Genomic DNA, 19,498 nt, shown 5'->3' on the forward strand with positions numbered 1-19,498 from the left:
GCTCGATAATATGAATTTCCCCCAGGACGTATGATGTGGAGTTAGCAGTAGTTCATGAAGGCATTTATGATTCTGTCTTACTGATGACTTTTAGTAGCCTGCCTGCTGATTTTTCTTTCATGGTCATGTATGTACAACAGGAACAAAAGTACAGGGACACCTGACTTTTCCAGCCATATGTGGTTCTTCCCCAAAACATAAAGCTGGAGCCCCAAACCTGTTCCAGCATGACAATGCCCCTGTGCACAAAGTCAGTTCCTTCAAAATATGCTTTACTTGAGTTAAAGATCGTGATTGGACTGCTCTAGAGCACTGCCTCAACCCTATTGAACACCTTTGGGATGAATTGGAACGCTGACTGCACCCCAGGCATCCTTACCTACATCAGTTCCTGACTTTACTTACCCTCTGGCAGCTGAATAAACATAAATATACAAGTACACTCCAAAATCCAGTGGAACATCCTCCCAGTAAAGTGGAGGTTAATATAACAGCAAATGGAGACTAAATGTGGAATGGGCTGTTCAAAAAGCACATATGAATCTTTTGGTCAGGTGTCTGAAAAACTTTGTCCATATATTGTATATTGAATAACAGCAGCATCGGCAGTGCCTAAAGTTGTTAGTTCAGAATTCTAAAGATGTCTCTGTTCAATTAGGACCCTGGAAAATTGTGAGTGTAAACCCTTATAACTGATCTGAGACTCCAATGTCCTCACCTCAGCCCTGTGCCGTTTTTCATTCAGCCTCCTCTGTAAGTCATTTTGGGATGAATAAATGAATAATTCAATAAACGAAAGGACACTATGTTTTGTCCTGTGTGGCTGAGCAACTGTGTCCCCCAAGTATCATTGCATCATAGGTGCATCAGAGGTGGCTGATTTATAATTATTTAATCAGTATGGCTGTCAGGCTGCAGACGCGGAAGCCGATATAGTCCGATCATTGTCCTTTTATTTCAACAACCGTACAACACAAAAACACTCATAAGCCGTTGAAAACAACAAACAAAGACATCCGCTCGATACGCGTTGTCCGCTATGAGTTCGAATGTCCCAAGCATAATCCATAAAGCCTTCGGCAATGAGTAATCCAAGTCGGAAGTGGAATTCGCATATACAGCCGGCGGTCGAGCAGCCACGCGATTGTCCAGCTTGACAATATAACGACCGACAGCCTGTGACTCAAGAACGTGAGTTTATGTAGTCTGATCTTTCATGAGCCACAGCTGTCGGTAATCTTGGGAAGCAGCGTGACTGCTATCGAGGGGGGCGTGGCAGGGTGGATCTCTGACAGCTACAGACGGGGGCGTGGCAGGGTGAATCCCTGACAGCTACAGAGGGGGGCGTGGCAGGGTGAATCCCTGACAGTACCCCCCCCTCCAGGGGCGACACCTGACGCCCCAAAACCCACCTATGCCAGGCGGGCCAGGGCACTCCGAGGAAGGCCTCCTTAGACGCCTGGGAGCAACGGAGGCCTGGTGAGCATCCTCTGCGGAGAGCCGGCATGGGACAACACCTTGCAGGAGGATCCGGAACGGAGCCACGCCCTCGGTGCTGACGGGAGGCTGAGTAAAGCCCCTGGCGGGGATTGAAGCCGGAGCGATCTCCATGGCGGGGAACCGGAACTGGACGCCAACCATGACAATGACCGGGGAGTGGAGGACGTCCCGGGCGGAGACCAGGAACGTCGTACCACCCTCTGAGGGACCTGGAGGACCGACGTCGCCGTCAGAGGGACCTGGAGGACCGACGTCGCCGTCAGAGGGACCTGGAGGACCGACGTCGCCGTCAGAGGGACCTGGAGGACCGACGTCGCCGTCAGAGGGACCTGGAGGACCGACGTCGCCATGCGGGGATCCTATGGGCGATCCGTCGTCCTGAAGAGGACCTGGGGGCGAGATGTCGCCCTCTGTGGAGCTTGGATGCGATCCTTCGCCCTGCGTGGAGCTTGGATGCGATCCTTCGCCCTGCGTGGAGCCTGGATGCGATCCTTCGCCCTGAAGAGGACCCGGGGGCGAGACGTCGCCTTCTGCGGAGCCCGGGGGCGAGCTGTCGCCTTCTGCGGAGCCCGGGGGCGAGCCGTCGCCTTCTGCGGAGCCCGGGGGCGAACCGTCGCCTTCTGCGGAGCCCGGGGGCGAGCCGTCGCCTTCTGCGGAGCCCGGGGGCGAGCCGTCGCCTTCTGCGGGACTGTGGGGTGAGCCGTCGCCGTCGGTGGAACCCGGGGGCAGCGGTTCAACTTCCCTTTCGCAGTCCTGGAGCCGGGGTGAGTGCACAGGGAAACCCCTGGGCGTAGGGGCGCTCCTTGGGACCCTTAGGAGCAGATCGGAGCCTACTGAGCAGCCTGGAAATGAGGTGAAGCCTGCCTGGAGATCCACGAGCGGAGAAGGGCTCGCCTGGAGGTCCACGACATCAGTGGAGCTCTCTTTGGGACACTGAAGCGGAGACGAGCTCGTGGGGTCGCTCGGAGGCGGAGACGAGCTCTCGGGAGGAGCCTGGAGCGGAGTCGTGCCCTCTTGAGGAGCCAGGAGCTGGGCGGAGCGCTCTTGAGGGACCTGGAGCTGGGCGGAGCTCTCTGGAGGGACCTGGAGCTGGGCGGAGCTCTCTGGAGGGACCTGGAGCTGGGCGGAGCTCTCTGGAGGGACCTGGAGCTGGGCGGAGCTCTCTGGAGGGACCTGGAGCTGGGCGGAGCTCTCTGGAGGGACCTGGAGCTGGGCGGAGCTCTCTTGGAGGTCCTGGGGCAGAGCCGAGCTTTCCGTGGGCGAGATGTCGCCTTGGAAGGGGCTCTGGGATGTGGCGTCGTCTGGAGAGGGACTCGGAGGAGTCACTTCGCCTTCTGTGACCGGAGGTGTCGGCGCGGCGCTCTCGTGACGACTCTGTGGCGGGAAAGCATGCTCCTGGAGACTCTGTGGCGGCGCGGCGCTCTCGTGACGACTCTGTGACGGCGCGGCGCTCTCGTGACGACTCTGTGGCGGCGCGGCGCTCTCGTGACGACTCTATGGCGGCGCGGCGCTCTCGTGAAGACTCTGTGGCGGCGCTGCGCTCTCGTGAAGACTCTGTGGCGGCGCGGCGCTCTCGTGAAGACTCTGTGGCGGCGTGGCGCTCTCGTGAAGACTCTGTGGCGGGAAAGCACGCTCCTGGAGACACTGTGGCGGCGTGGCACGCCCACGGGAACCTCGGAACAGAGCGGCACGCCTGTAGAAGCTCTGTGACGGCATGGTGTGCTCGCCGACGCTCGGAGATGGTGTGGTGCGTCCACGAGAACCCCGGAACACAGCAGCACGCTGGTAGAGACCCTGAGATGAAGCAGCCCTCTCATCAAAACATTGGGGCTGAGCTGCAGGCTCATGGGAGATCCGGCACGGAGCCGCGTGCTCTTGAGAACCTTGGAATGGAGCACCTTCCTCCTCAAGGGGACTGTAGTGGAGATCCACCACCTCTATCCCCAACTTCCCCAGAAGCAGCCCGCTGAATTCGGCGAGTGAGCCGAATTTGCCCCCTTTGGCGCTCCATAGTGAGCTGGCTTTGGCAAGAACTTCTCCAGACAGGAGGGAAATACAGAGGGCAATCTTGGCTCGTTCGGAAGGAAACCGGGAAATGTTAACAGCCACATACTCGCCGATGCCTTGCAGAAATCCGCCCAATTCGTCTTTTTTCCCCGAGTAACGAGCCGGTAATCCCCTCGCGCTCTCTGAGGGGCGTGGCGCAGCCGCGCTCTCATGATCCGGTTTCTGTGGATCTGAACCGCGAGAAGCGGCACTGAGCTTCCGGAGGAAATCCGAAGCCGGGTTCAGCTGCCGATCCGTTGCGGTCGGAATCGCGGAATGGCGAATCCGCGTTCGGTATAGGTCGGTCGTTCTGTCAGGCTGCAGACGCGGAAGCCGATATAGTCCGATCATTGTCCTTTTATTTCAACAACCGTACAACACAAAAACACTCATAAGCCGTTGAAAACAACAAACAAAGACATCCGCTCGATACGCGTTGTCCGCTATGAGTTCGAATGTCCCAAGCATAATCCATAAAGCCTTCGGCAATGAGTAATCCAAGTCGGAAGTGGAATTCGCATATACAGCCGGCGGTCGAGCAGCCACGCGATTGTCCAGCTTGACAATATAACGACCGACAGCCTGTGACTCAAGAACGTGAGTTTATGTAGTCTGATCTTTCATGAGCCACAGCTGTCGGTAATCTTGGGAAGCAGCGTGACTGCTATCGAGGGGGGCGTGGCAGGGTGGATCTCTGACAGCTACAGACGGGGGCGTGGCAGGGTGAATCCCTGACAGCTACAGAGGGGGGCGTGGCAGGGTGAATCCCTGACAATGGCCAGCTTTGCATGTTAATTGTGTTTTCTTTTTTCATGCTGTGTTTGTTTTTGAACAAATAGAAATTAAAAAGACAATGAGAACAACAGATTAAAGCACAATAAATAAAGAACACGTTTTACCATGCTTTAGATTATTACCTTTGTCAGACGTATGTATTTACTTTTATTTCCTTCATTTAAAGGTATACACTTTAAATTTGACACAAACAACGAACTGTACAACATGTCTATCCCTAGCTTATGTTGCAATAGAGGTTATTTCAGGAGAAATGCTTGGCCTATATAGGCCGCCTCTTGCACAGTGACTGTAATCTTGTGTAACAATGTTTTGTGTGCTGTTTATCATTGCATTCTACATAATTGGTTGTTGACATGTGCCTTTAAGGCATACAGTTGCATTGATCCAAAGTGGGTTACAGAATTCCCTTGAATCAATGCTCCAAGTGCTGCAAGACCAAAAAAAAACAGTGGCACACTCAGAGGTCACTCCATGGCAATTTAGTTCCCGCCAAAAACTGCCTGTAGCTCATTTGTTTCTATGCACAATATAGTATCAGGTCGCCTCTATACCACTGTATTGTGGAAAAAAGCTACCATAAGATTGCAAGTGACCAGAAATGCAGTTGTACCATTATTACACACACTACCACATCAGTAACACACTGCTGTCCTGGTCCTCCTCCAAATAAGTTTCTCTTCATGGATCCTATGGTGGTCTATTTTCATTATGGTCACGAATATCCAGAAAATATTCTGTACACACTGATTGTAGTGTAGCTATAAGCTGCCTAATCCCGGAGCATCCATGTTACCTCCTCAATTGCTGAGGCAATCAGGGTCAAAGCTAGCGCTGCATATTTACCATTGCACATTTTCAACAGAATTATGACATTCAGTTTACAATTATCTAAGTCTTTTATCGCTATACAACAGTCGATTACTGTACTATTACACTCTTGTCCTGTCTAGTCCATTGGCAGTGTCTTGTATGTCTGGGTATTGTTCACACTCATCCCATCCTGGTGTGGATTTGCTTTTTTTTTGCAGTGTTGTGTACTGTGCCACCGTATGCTGAAACAATGGCCAAAACATTTCATTCCATGCTATATAGAAGAATGACTGGTTTAAATCACACAATGCAAATGCATTGATAACTCAAGTAAACAGATGTACAGTTGAATACGGGGGTAGTGCACAGTGTGAGTCACTAATTTACTAGTGAGGGGTTGTTCATGAACGATTTGTTTATTTTGCATCTTTAATATGACTCAGAAGAACAAGTAGTTTCCAAAAGTGATTCATTTTTTTTTTTTTGAGTTTTGAGAATTGAGGTTATTTAATGAGACCCCTGGTCTGAGTCGTTCGCTCTTTTGTCACGTGACTCCCATATACACTATGCAATTTTATATATATTATATTAACTATTAGAGGGACAGCGCATGTAGGACGTTTTGTAGGCAAAGCTAGGGAGGCGAGATTTAGGTGGTTTGGTTAATGGGAGAAGCTGAACGAAGAAGAAGAAGAACTATTGAAAATGTAGTAAACATTTGTGTGTTTAAATGTGTTGAGGGACTCAAAGATCACTAAAATGATCCGATCTTTCCATTACTATAAACAATCCTAATTTAATAAAAATCTAGTGTTTCAATAATAAGAGCAATGATGCACAAGGGAATGAGGAGACAGGGCACATCTACATTGATATAAATTCAGTCAGACGCGTGGTGATGGAGTAATGATGTTTCTGGGCGTTCACGTGTCCTTAGTATTAGTATTAATCTTCTCACATGAGGTGTTTTGCGTCTGGAACTAATTCATCCAGGAGGAGACTGTGAGTGTTAGGGCTTTGTGCTGCGCAACAAGTATGAGCTGAGAGCGCATGCGCGGCGCTGCACCGTAACCGCTACTCTCGACAGGCGAGCAGAGGGCAGAGGAGGCACAGTGGCTCGCGCTCGCACAAGACCCTCGGTAATCGGTGTGTCGGTCATTTCCGGTTTTGCTGAGCATCCGCGACAAACTGCGATCTGATGAGGCAAAGTTTGTAAGTGCAAGATTTTATGTAGTTCCTAGGGGTTATTTAAGCTCTTAATCATAATCATCGCTACGTAGTGTCGCTGTGGTTGCCAAGGGATAATAGTTGCTAGCTGTCTTTATAATATATAATATAATATATAATATATTAGTCATATATTTATATATATTTTTATTTATGTAATTGTACTTTCTGGAATCATGTAGCAAATATATTATGATTTTGCAAACACTGCTTGTCTGCTTTATGGTGTAGCAAAGCTCTGTGTGTGTGTGTGTGTGTGTGTGTGTGTGTGTGTGTGTGTGTGTGTGTGTGTGTGTGTGTGTGTGTGTTGGTGAGGTCCCCCGAGTGCACCCACTGTAATAGGGATATTTACGACTTGCGACCTTATGGGGACATCTGCGTGGTCGCCTTAAGTGTGTGTGTGTGTGTGTGTGTGTGTGTGTGTGTGTGTGTGTGAAATAAGTTTGAATGTTCTTTTATAGGTCCTCATAAGTGTGTATGTTTTTGTGTATATGTGTGTGTGTGTGTGTGTGTGTGTGTGTGTGTGTGTGTTGTTGAGATCCTATTGCCCCCACTGTAATAGGGATTACTATGACTTGTGAACTTGTGGGGACATTTGTGTGGTCCCCATGATTGCGTGTATTTGTGTGTCTTTGTTAGGGTAGTGTCACCATTTATTTGACACTTGACAGGTCTCTCTCTCTCACACACACACACACACACACACACACACACACACACACACACACACACACACACACACACATACACGTGTATGTAGGTTATTGTAAGTTCTAACCTCATGAATAATAACTGGTCCCCATATTTTGTTTGCGTACGCTTAAAAGTTGTAGTTTGTGTGTACTATTTACCATGTATGTAAGCGTAGTTTGTGTTTCTACAGTTAAAATGTGGGTTTTTGTGTGAAAATAGATTTTGATGTGGACCAAGTTTCCATGCAACCATTGGGACATTTGTGAATGTTGACCTTATGTGGGCATTTGTTCATGTGTGTGTTTAAACAGAGGAATGTATTGGGTGGGTCAAGTCAAGAAGGAATTAACTACACTGACTTTTCCACTGGAAATAGTTGTTTCTGTTCCTGTGTGTACATCATTTAGGCATCTTTTTTGCCTCAAACACACCTCAAATGATTTCTCTTAGTTGACTCCAGAAATCACCCTGTTCCTGATTTACTTTGTCTGAAGTTGTGCAATTTATTCTGCATGCCCTGTGTAAATATTACATCAGTAAAAGACATCAATCATTGTGCATATCAGATGCTACCCAAACTGGACTGTATTTAAAAGAAAAGTTGTTCTTGTACCTCTTTGTGACTTTTTGTGTTGTTACATCTAAAATAGACAAAACAGCTGTCTGGACATAGGAAAACAACAATTTACAGTGGTCATAGATTTCCCAAGAGACTATTATAACTATCTATCAGTACATGTCTTGTTACTTAATAATAATGATTTTTTTTTTTTTATGATTGTGGAAGCACAATCCACTGCATTATAGCATTCTCATTGTCAGGTGTGTATCAGGTGTGTAAGATCAGCCTATGCTGCCAAAGTGACCTTTGCTCCGTGTTCATACATTTATTTTGCAGAATAACCGAGAAGACTTTCTGCTAGTATTATTGGTCCTCATAAAAATGACTTTAAAGACTTTGAAGACAGTAAAGTTTACCAGATTTCAAAGGTTACTGTTGATTTGATAACTAGCTTGTGGTTTTGCTTTCACCCTTGATGGCTACACCCATCCATCAGCAGTATTAGTCCTTTAGCGGATTTGTCTGACCTCTGGACCTCAACAAGGATTGAGGTTGTTTAAGCTGAGGACAGTTGACAGCAGGAGACATCGCTTTTACCGGATGTAATGTTTCCATTAGGTAATGAGGCACAGAAAGTGTCCGACTTTATTTTTAACCTTAAAGCGTTAATCAGAACCACTGCTGATTGCCAGAGAACACACTGCAAAAGAAATAATGTCAAAGGGACATCTTAAGACATCTTATATATCTTTTATATCTTTTATTATCTTTTTTATATTATAAGAACACATCATACATCAACAATACATCAATTCTACATATCAAATCATTAACTTCCCACTTTAAAGGGTTATATTCGTTTGGTTTTGCGTGTGTGTGTGTGTGTAATTACTGTACACAATTTTTTAAACAGTTTCACCACTTACACTTACTTTATAGGACAATTACAGAAAAATTTGACAGGTCACACTTTTGCATTTATTTGTGTGTGTGTGTGTGTGTGTGTGTGTGTGTGTGTGTGTGTGTGTGTGTGTGTGTGTGTAGGATATTACATTATGTCTGAGTCCTATACTGGTAGTGGTGTATGTCAGTTGTGACTTCATGGTGAATTACTGGTCCCTGTGCTTTGTGTGTGTATAAAATATAAAGAATTGGGTGGATTGCCTTTTTACATGTGTGTACATCTTTTAGCCATATTTTTGTGTTGGAATTTTTTTTAGATATTAACCCTATTTCTAGACATCCTCTAAAGGTTCACTGAATCGCATACCCTAAGCCACAGATGCCCAATCTAGAGCTTGTGGGCCTAAGTTAGCTCGTGGTGCACTTTGATTTGGCCCGCCATGCCATATATGAGCAGAGGAAAAGTCTGAAAAATGCCATTCTTTTATTTTTGACAGTATCTGACCATTACAATATCATGACACTGTCAGTAAATCAGCTTCTGCCCAATAAAACGTTTAATAAATAAAATAACAAAAATGAAAGCTTGAATAGCTGTATTAGGCAATGAACTCGAAAAGGGATTGTTGCAGTGTTTTCATTGTACTATAAGTTTTATTAAAGTAGAAAACATGAAGCTGAACTGAACTCTAAAAATGCAATAGTTAAGCGGATCATGGAGTAATGTTTTCTATTTGTTTATTTCTAAATATAATGAAAATCATAAATAAGGGGATCATAGCAACTTTAATTTTGATAATTATAATGCAACATTTACTTTGGCCAATGGCCCTCAGTCAAGTATGAATTTTGATCAAGATTTTTGCCATTTTAATAGTTCCTAGCCACTTAAAAGGATTCTAGTTTGAAACTTTTTTTGATACTAAAACTTTTGTAGGGTCATAAGTATTTGGATATCGGACCTATCTGACAACCGTATGTTGTTTGTGAAAGTCTAATTCCAGATTTTTTACTACATTTTTTTTTTAGGATTGTATATGTGGAATTTGTGCCTATTTAGCCACAAGAGCCGTACAGAGGTCACTCCAACAATGATCAAATTGTAATGAATAAATATTCAGTGTCAGCCAGTTGAGGAGAGGTTAAGTCAATTTCTTTTTCTAATATCAGCGAAAGGAGATTTTCTTTGGGGTCATCACTTTTGGCTTGCCCATTAGGAAGAATTGATTTAATTTTAATTAAACATCTAGCAAGGAAGCCTTGGGTGTAGTGGGTATTCCACAATTCTTGTAGTTGGGACTTGAGGTAAAGTTTTAGTGCAGGCTACCTTAGTTCTCCTACTCCAACCTTGGCAAAATATTTGGATCATAATTTTCTTCACAGGAGCATTGTTATGCCTGGACAAATTTGAGAATGGAAATAATTCTACAGTATACAAAGTTGTTTTATTAAATTTTTTTGCAATATAACTGCTCCAAGTATTGTATGGGCGTTTGTAGCATCTCTTGTGCACATCCTTTGTAATGAACTACTCGATTGTGGTATTATTTGACGTCAAGTTATCAAGAACGCTGTCCCATTGTGTAACCTGATATTCTGCTGTATGCAGATTACTGTGTAAACTGAACTCCTCACATAGCAGCTGTATCCATACACACACGTCGCAAATTTGAGGTTTCATTAGATTTCATGATTACTGGCAGGCTTCTCTCTAAACAAATCAGATGTAAATTGGATTGAGTAAATAATGCTTTTGTCAGGTGTTAACTTCAGTACATATTCCAGCTGTGAAAGCAAATTCAGTTATAAGTGCAAAACTTAATAAATGTATTACAAAGTTCTTATGATACCTCCCTCCTGCCGTCATTTCTGCAGTTGGCAATGAGTTTAACATTCCATAAAAATGGCAAAAATGTGCAAATCCCCACTGCACCACACTCTTGGCAGGTCTTCCTTTAAAAAACATTCAACCTCTTGAACTTCCTTCCCACATCACCTCAGCACGACACTCCCTCCACTGACTTCCTGTAGCAGCCTGCATGAGAGATTTTAAACATTGATGCTCACTTAAAAAATGAAAAAATGCACCAGTAACCCACAGCTTTTATATCACCAAGTATTATACTTGCTCCTGCCAATCCTCATCCAATGCTCGACTAGTCCCACCAGCTCTTACAGACATGCTTTAAGACTCTTCTAGCACTTAGGTGATAGAACAAAAATTCCACTCGATGTCTACAGACTTACCTCTAGCTCTTCTTCTCTTTCAAATAAACTCTCTTTCTAGCTGTTTTTTCTTCCAACAGAGTATAGTATTCTTGGTGTGTGTTGTAATGAACAAGTATTAGGATGTATTTATTGATTAAGACTTCAAAGCACTTCTGTAAGTCGCTCTGGATAAGGGAGTCCGCAAAATGCCATGAATTTAAATTAATTACATTTAATTTCTTCTTTAATGCTGAGACTGCCAACCTCACACTCAGTTTATTTGTGAGATGATACAGGTAGTGATTATTAAGTCGATTTTACTTTGATGCGTTTAAGGGTCATTATGCTTAATTTACAACAGATTTCTATTAGAAATTAGGTGTCGGAGTTTCTGTAGGCAGCTATAATGGATAACAGTATGAATTTTTAAGCTTTAAATAACATAGGTTTAAATAACTAGTGTTTGATACCATCATAATGATTTTTGAGCTTTGGTAATTCATTTGGTTTGACTCCCAGCCAACTGAAAAGGCGTAGACCTCAGAGAATAGTGCGGTCACCAGAGCACATCATCTGGATAAACCAGCCTTATTTCAGGATAGGCAATCAATCAAATCAAATCAAATTTTATTTGTCAACCACACATACATACCGAGTACGAGGTGCAGTGAAATGCTTTGTACGACTGTCCGGCATGAGGGAATAGGATGGGGAGAAGAAAGAAAAAAAAGAAAAGAAGAAGGCAGATAAATAAAGAAAATAAACTATGTAAAATATAAAAGATGTAAAAAAAGTGTATATAAAAAGTGTATATACAGCGTATGTTTATGGATACAAGGTATGCTTATGTACAGTAAACAGCACACATTCCTTGTCAGGAAACAGGCTGGGAGAATTGCAAAGGACCCCCCTCATAGTTTTCTTCTAGCTGCCACAAAAATTCTAAACATCCTCCTGTAATCCCAGTCTATACTGGACATTTTACTATCTCTTCTACTTTGTGCAATATCACACTCATACAATACGCCTTCTTAACTAAGTGTACAATCACTGCCTTATAATGTCACTCTCAGCCCAACGCCTTTGTGTAACGTATTCCCTGCTTGGGCATTTAGTTATATTTACTTATGTGTTGTCGTGTTTGTATTAGTGTTTGTCATAAAATATCATACCTATGTGCAATATGCTTCTTTAGCCAATTGGAAAAAACATATACTTTTCTGTCCTGGCCCAATTTGTACTGTTGTCTGTGCGTGGTCATTTATTTGTGTTGTAAACATGTAGCTTAAGTGTATGTCTCCTTCAGTCCAGCACCGCTTTGCACTGCCTATATGTTAATTGTGCACTGTTGGTTGAAAATAAATTCCTTGCATGCTCTTGCATACTTGGCCAATTCTCAGAATCAGCTTTATTCTTATCAGTGAGCTTTCTTTTTTACATTATTCAAATATTGGCCCATTATGTCAGAATGTAATTATTTTATTTTTATTTAATCCTCAGCTGTAGACTATTGTAATTAACTCTGGAAAGATCAATTGGATTGAAAAAAAAAAAGTGATTACATTTAAAACGAAAAAGAAAAAAGTTATTGTCATGGTATTATGTTTCAATCTCTTTGAAAAAAAAAAAAGGTGTTACTTGATTTAACGAACGAAACTTTTTCAATCATCTCAGTCTCTTTCTCTCTTATCGTCTCTCCTTCTCTCTTGTTTCGTTCTCTCTGCTTTTTTTTTACACTGTTTTTCTTATCGCATCACTGTCTTTCATTACAGCTCTGCACCTTTCTGTTCTCTAATCCACGTTAACTGCCTGTTAACTCTCTGTTTCTCTGTCTCTCTTTCTCTCTTAGGTCTAGTAGATGATGGACTGATTCCTCCTCTACTGGCAGTGTATATCCCCTTGTCACTGTGGTGCCTGTGCAACTGAGCGTGTGAGTGACGTGTGCTCCATGGTGATCCATGGGCCGCTCTCCCATCAGCCTGTCCACACTGAAGCTGGGGAGGTTAAAGGTTATCCGTAGGCAGCTGCTTCAGCGCTACGAGCACCAGCCGTTTGTTTCCTGTCTGGCTGGACTCTATGGCTGCCAATGGAGGCGCTATCAAAGGGCCAGAGCCCAACCGGGAGAGTGCTGCTGTAGCAGGGTTAGAAATTTACACACACACACACACACACACACACACACACACACACACACACACACACACACACAGAACTTTACTCAGGAGATATCACTAAAACTTGAGCTAAACCTGAACAACACCATCCAGAATCAATCTCCAAGTCCTTGATGACAGCACCTCTTATTATCCATCAGCTGATTGGCTTAAGCCTCAAATCCTGCAAATACAAGTCAAGAGTTTCAGTGTTCACATCAAACACTAGAATGGGGAAAGAATATAATCACATGGCATGGTTGTTGTTGCCAGATTAGGTGCTTTGAGTAGTTCAGAACCTGCTGAATTCAATGAGAAAATCAGCAGTCAAGATCTCTTGACACAACACGCACAACAGTCCGTTAACACAGAATGGTGCAAGAGTATCTAGTCAGAGGATAAGTGATGAGTAAGAGTCAAAGCCTTCACTCCCAACATGCATCAAAGCCATGGCCGTTTATGACCCAGTCCCAGGTTCACCACTGTTCCTTTCTTGGGCCACTTTTGATAAACACTGAACACTGCAGACCAGGAACAGCCTACAAGAGCTGCAGTTTTGGAGATGCTCTGACCCAGACGTCTAGACATCACAATTTGGCTCTTGTCAAACTCACTCAAATCCTTACACTTACCCGTTTTTCCTGCTTCTAACACATCAAGTAAATCCCACAAACAGGTACCATGATGAAGAGATAATCAGTGTTATTCACTTCACTGGTCACACTGTTATGTCTCATTATTATGCCTGATCAGTGTATACAGCCATGATGAGCAGAAAAGCATGTCCAAACTTGCATCATACTAAACCTTGAGGTCTCTGAGGCCACAGTGGGCACTGTGAAATGTAAAATTTTGCCTACTGCTTTCCATTATTTTGTGTAAATTCTAGAGACTGTTATGTTTTCAAAATATCCTGGAAGCAACTTTTTCCGACGTCCTCAAACCCAGCAACCAGTCACACCAGTCTAGCAATAGCCACTATGCCACAGTCCAAGTCACAGGGATCACAGTAACATTTGATGTGAACATTCACTGAAGATCTTTGCATTACAGTGCTGAAACACGACTGGCTGATTGGATGTACAGATGTAAAAGTGTTTCTAATAAAGTGGATGATAGCTGTCTGTCTTTTTACACAGAAAGACCATACGTTAATTTCACCTTTTATTCAAAAGGTTGAATTGTGCTTCCGCTCACTTATTTATTCACACATGCTGTGGATACATTCCGTAAGATAAATTGTGTGTTGTATCCAGGCTTGTTAGGTCGAGATAGTTGTGTTTAGCTGTAACACACACACACAATTTATTAGAAAAGGCTTATTCAGATGCTTCGCTCGTGTTTTGCTGATTTCATGAAGACAGCATCGATTACACACTCTGCTGAAGCAGTCCGTTTTATAAAAGCACTTTCTCGTTCCAGGTTAACAGTTCTGCTCTACTTCAGCCCAAAAACAGCCTTCTAAATGATAAATTACTTCTTGAGTCGTAGCGTCTTTTAGGGATAAAGACAGGGGAGTGATTGGAGGAGTGTTACAGCCAGCAATCCATCTGAATGACAAACAATATAAATGACTCCAGTGCAGCTTCTCTCCTCTGGTAGTCTCCTTCCTCACTGAGACACACTGAATGATTGTGCTGTCATTACTGAAAGTTGTTTGTTTGTCTTATTATTTCAGTTGGAGTTTGCTAGTTTTATTCTACTCATCGCCACATTTTTCCTGACCCTGGTGTTCCTGTATTTCTGGAGTGAGGCTCAGAATGACTATGATGACTTTGATTGGTAAGTGAAGCTCCAATCTATAAAATTACTGTCTTTTTTTTAATGAGCATGTATGAGCATATTACAGTTTTGTTTCTATAGTAACAACTTCACAAACAAAGGCTTCTGGAAGTGTAATAGTTTTTATATTTCTTACACTATTACATTTTGTAATAGTCTTTTCCTTTATTCATTCCCAATATTGGACAGCCTTTATAGATAGATTGGCTTTTCCCTTTTCAATTTTTTTTACTTTATAAACTTCAGGAGACAGAACAAAAAAAACTTAACAGCTTAACATTAGCAACCTGCTGTAGTATAAGAGGAATGAGTCATTTTAGGATGTGGTGCTACAGGAAACGATTAAACAGGATGGTAAGAGTAACTCAGATTTGTATCAGCTGAATTAGTGGAGCTATCACACCATCACTCCATCATCCAGCATTATGCTGACAGTTGATTTTTTTCCTTATAATGTTTTTATTTGCTACATAAAGCATTATTTGAAAAATCACAAATATCATCAGTACTTTGATGTTGCAAAGAAATTTTTTTTTTCTGATTTAGAGCGATCTTGCAATACATTTTTGGTGCTCATTCAGCCACAAGTAAAGTCTGCTTCTGATGTAGGGTGAGGAGGTCTGGGGGCAGTCAGTATTGCAATTCATTCCAAAGATGTTCATAGGGTTGAGGTCAGAGGTCTATAGTTGGTCATTTAAGATCTTCCATTCCAAACCATGTACACCATATCACCATGGATTTGGCTTTGTAGACAGGGCCATTAGCATGCTAGGTTTGTGTCTCCTACTTCCAGTGATGGAAAAAAATTAATGCCATTGCATCCAAACCCATCCTATACAATTGTGTGCATCTAACTTTGTGGTAACAGTTTGGGGAAGAGCCAAATTTGGTTAGAAATGTCAGGTGTCCCAGTACATTTGTCCATATATTTCATATATTAAAATACTTACATCCCTTTAATAATAATCATTCGTCAAAAAAAAATAAAATAAAAGGTACAAATTATATTTTAAGCCCCAAACATTCACCATCAGCAACAATGACATTGGTGTTTTCTTGCTTTGTCCTTGCCCATTTAAAGATTTTCCTATAATAACCATTTTATAACTAAAGCATTTGTATGTCAAATATACACTCCTGGGCAAAATACACGAGCTGCGTATAATAAAAATATTTTTTTTTTACCAAGAATTAAGAAAGAAGGAAATCAAAAGCAAAAGGCCAATCCGTAGTAAGTTACTTTATCTAGTTGTTTAATTCTAGCTAATTTCCTGACCAGTGTTTTTTTCATTGTTGCTTTTTATGGCTGATAAAACATATCCAATTACACAATATTAGATTAGATTAAACATTATTGTCATTGTGCAAGGTACATGTACTGAGCCAATGAAATGAAGTTAGCATCTAACCAGAAGTGCATAAGTGGCATAAGTGGTGAATAATGTACCTAAGTGGAGAGACGCTAAATCTTGTAACGCCTCCGTGGTCCAGTTTATATCATCAGGAGATTGTAGATGCTCAACCAAGCTACACTATATGGACAAAAGTACTAGGATACCTTCTCCAAACTGTTACCACAAAGTTGAAGTCACACAGTTGTTTAGAATATACCGTATTTTCCGGACTATAAGCCGCTACTTTTTTTCCACGATTTGAACCCCGCGGCTTAAACAATGAAGCGGCAAATGTATGGATTTTTCCTGGGTTTTTCCCGGTTTCACAAGCTTCATGGCAAAAAACTGAGCCCCATAACATTAGACCAATGAAATTGCCGAACGGGTTAAGGACTGTCAACAGGAAATGCGAATCATTCGTCACCCTGAAAACAACCGGGAATGAAAAAACGCACTTCACCTGTGTTTTCTGAGCTGCACGGCATCGGGAGGAAAGCTTAACCGATGGTGATTTTTTTAACGCACGACGATGCCAAAAGAAAAACGAGAGAGAAATTGTTGTGAAAGGAAGAAGGAAGACAGTGAACAATGACTTTCTTGGTAGGCTACTGTTTAGATACAAGCCTTGTAACAGGCACTGTCTTTCGTTAAAGCCTGTGTAAAGTTCATTAGTTTCAGTGTAGACACCTGCGGCTTATAGACAGGTGCGGTGTGTTTATGTTCAAAATAAAAATCTTTGTAAAATTTAGTGGGTGCGGCTTATATTTGGGTGCGCTTAATAGTCCGGAAATTACAGTAAGATGTTTAGTAAGACGTCCATAAAACGTATGTCCCTATAGTGTATGTCCAATATGCTTTAAATGTCTTTTTTGTTTTGTTTCCTATCAGGTTTAACTTTGGGAATATAGGCTTCTGGTTTCCCTGGTCAGTGGTGCTGCTGGTGGTGGCTGCAGCACTGTTTACCTACATCGCTCTTTTGCTGGTAAGATCTGGCTATAGAGCTGCACTATTTATGTAATATAATCTCTGGTGTTTTTTTTTTTTTAGTATTTCATTAACTTAATTTCTCTGGCAGGTCTTAGCGGTGTGTCTTCTCTCTGAGGGACAGAGACTTTTTCTGCACTGGAGCCACAAAGTAAATACTTTCTAAACACATTTTAATATTAATACAGCCTGAATGTTAAATATCTAGTATTAAGACAGTGTTTTAAGTGTTTCAAGTGATTCAGTCTGTTGGTTGACTTTGTGCAGATTGGTATTCTGGTGACCCTGACATTTTCTGTCAGTGCCACAGCTGTGCTCTCTGATCTGTGGAGCAACGAGTGGCAGACGCTTCTTCTGTCTTTTCAGGTTGCTCAGTCTTAACCTATCATTATTTGAAATGGCATTTAAAGGTTTTCCATTATCACAATGACTTTATTCATACAACTGATTCGTTTTAATTCAATAGGTCACCGCACCTTTTCTGCATGTGGGTGGAGTCTCATTCATGGCTCTCCTGTCTTGGCCAATAGCCTTACACTTCTTTCGAATGAATAAGAGAGGTGAGTGTGACTAATCTCAGTATTTGTAATTTATAAACATAATGTTAATTGTACAGTTTTTTTTGTCTTTAGGAATTTTTCTTTTGGTTGTTACTTGGACTGTACAAGATGTTTTTTTTTAATAGGTTTTCTAGTTGGCTTTGTTATTCTGGAGCTAGAGATACATTTTTATAGACTTTTCCACCCATCTGGAGCAAATATATATTTATATAAATATAACAAAATAGTAAGAAGAAGAAGTCAAACTCAGTGACTATGATGTAGACAGGAAGTCCCTCTCTTATCACCATCAAGTCTGGTCATTCTTGTTACTTTTTATTTCTATACCAGAGATCCCTTTAAACTATATTTCAAGCAGGAAGATAAATTAGAAGCAGGAAAAATGTGCAAGTGTAAGGTTTCAACAATGGCTAAATTGGTATGGTTGGACAACTGGGTCACGGTTTGTGGGTGTTCTTATTATGCATTTATTAATGTCTACCAAGGAAGGACAACCAGTGAACCATTGACAGGGTATTTGGTGCCAAAAGCAGATTGGTACACATTGGAAGTGAAGGCTAGTCCATCGACCGAAAAATTACTCTAGCACTGCATCATTGTAACAGTGAGTTTGTGTAGCTGCAGACTTGTCAGAGTGCCCACCTGTACACTGCCAAAAGTACCTACAATGGGCATATAAGAACTTGAATGTGGAAGACAGTGGCCTGGTTTCATTTAACACATTTTCTTTTACCTCATGTGGATGGGCTTGTGTGTGCATTGCATACCTGGAAAAGAAATGGCCCTAGAATGCACTATGGGAAGATGGTAAGCTTTGTCTTTGCCTCTGCCCAGTATGATGCAATGTTGTGCTGGAAAACCATGTGTATTGGCATTCATGTACATTTTACTTTGAGAGATTACACCTACTTCCTTACGGTACACCCCCTCATGGCAACATTATTCACAAATAGCAGTGACCTCTTTCAGCAGGATATTGCTCCCCGCAACACTGCAAAGATTATTCATGAACAGCTTGAAGACCATGAAAAAGTCTTCAAGGTGACATGGCCTCCAAATTCCACAGCTCTGAATCTGATCAAGCAGCTGTGAGATGTGTTGGACAAACAAGTCAAATGAATAGAGGCTCAACCTGTGAAATTCCAGGACCTAAAGAATGTGCTGGTGCACACCCTCAAAGGTCTTGTGGCCTCCATGCCTTTATAAATCAGAGCTGTTTCAGGGGCACAAGTTAAAACCTACACAATATTAGGCAGCAGGTTTTAATGTAATGGCTGATCGGTGCAGATGCTGTAATGCCTTTTTTGAGTAAATTAATAAGAAGTCCATATCAACTCTCTTCTCTGTTGTTATATGAACTTTATTAATATTGTATATCACCATACAATATTTAAGGAATCCAATGAATGGTAGTGAGTCAGTTGTTCTACCAGCCTTTGCTATGTTTATTTGACGCAGCTTTACACTGCAGTGTGCTATGACGCGTTCGGCGTCCTTCACAGGCAGAACTTTGCTATTGTGGCGTTCGCAATTTTCCCTCTCCTCATTTGTATTCCTCTCACTCTTTCCCTCATCCCTCTGTCTCTGGTTGTCATGGGCACTGCAAGGCTATGACATGTGAGTCACGTCTGGGACTCTCATTGGGGCCTTGATGAGGTGATGATGACCGAGTGAGACAGAAAAAAAAGCAGGAATGACGAGCCTGAGGGTCACGGCTCTGCTCGAACTCTTTCGCACCGACCGTGTCAGACGCTCGTCCACAGACACACCGGCTCTATTGTTCATACAACACAGACATCTTTCTCTCCCTCCCTCTCGGCCACTCCCTTACTCATTCTCTCTGGAATTCTCTATCTTGACACGCAGACATCCTCACCA

General features: G+C 42.6%; 1 protein-coding gene across 4 annotated transcripts in view; it reads left to right on the forward strand.

The window, feature by feature from the left end:
• The window catches only part of gdpd4a (glycerophosphodiester phosphodiesterase domain containing 4a), a 36,985-nt gene that overhangs the window by 1,944 nt on the left and 15,543 nt on the right, over window positions 1-19,498 (forward strand). For 2 of the 4 annotated variants that reach the window (XM_083553004.1, XM_083553006.1), the window contains exons 2-7: window positions 12,597-12,888; window positions 14,579-14,682; window positions 16,965-17,058; window positions 17,152-17,211; window positions 17,328-17,426; window positions 17,527-17,620. In XM_083553004.1, coding sequence (XP_083409130.1) covers window positions 12,706-12,888; window positions 14,579-14,682; window positions 16,965-17,058; window positions 17,152-17,211; window positions 17,328-17,426; window positions 17,527-17,620 — 634 coding nt within the window. In that variant the 5' untranslated portion in view covers window positions 12,597-12,705. Of the gene's footprint in view, window positions 1-6,151; window positions 6,367-12,596; window positions 12,889-14,578; window positions 14,683-16,964; window positions 17,059-17,151; window positions 17,212-17,327; window positions 17,427-17,526; window positions 17,621-19,498 lie in introns of those variants that run through there. The other 2 variants (XM_083553003.1, XM_083553005.1) reach the window with 2 other exon arrangements.

The sequence above is a fragment of the Silurus aristotelis genome (assembly GCF_946808225.1).
Source record: "Silurus aristotelis genome assembly, chromosome: 10".
Taxonomy (NCBI): Eukaryota; Metazoa; Chordata; class Actinopteri; order Siluriformes; family Siluridae; genus Silurus; species Silurus aristotelis.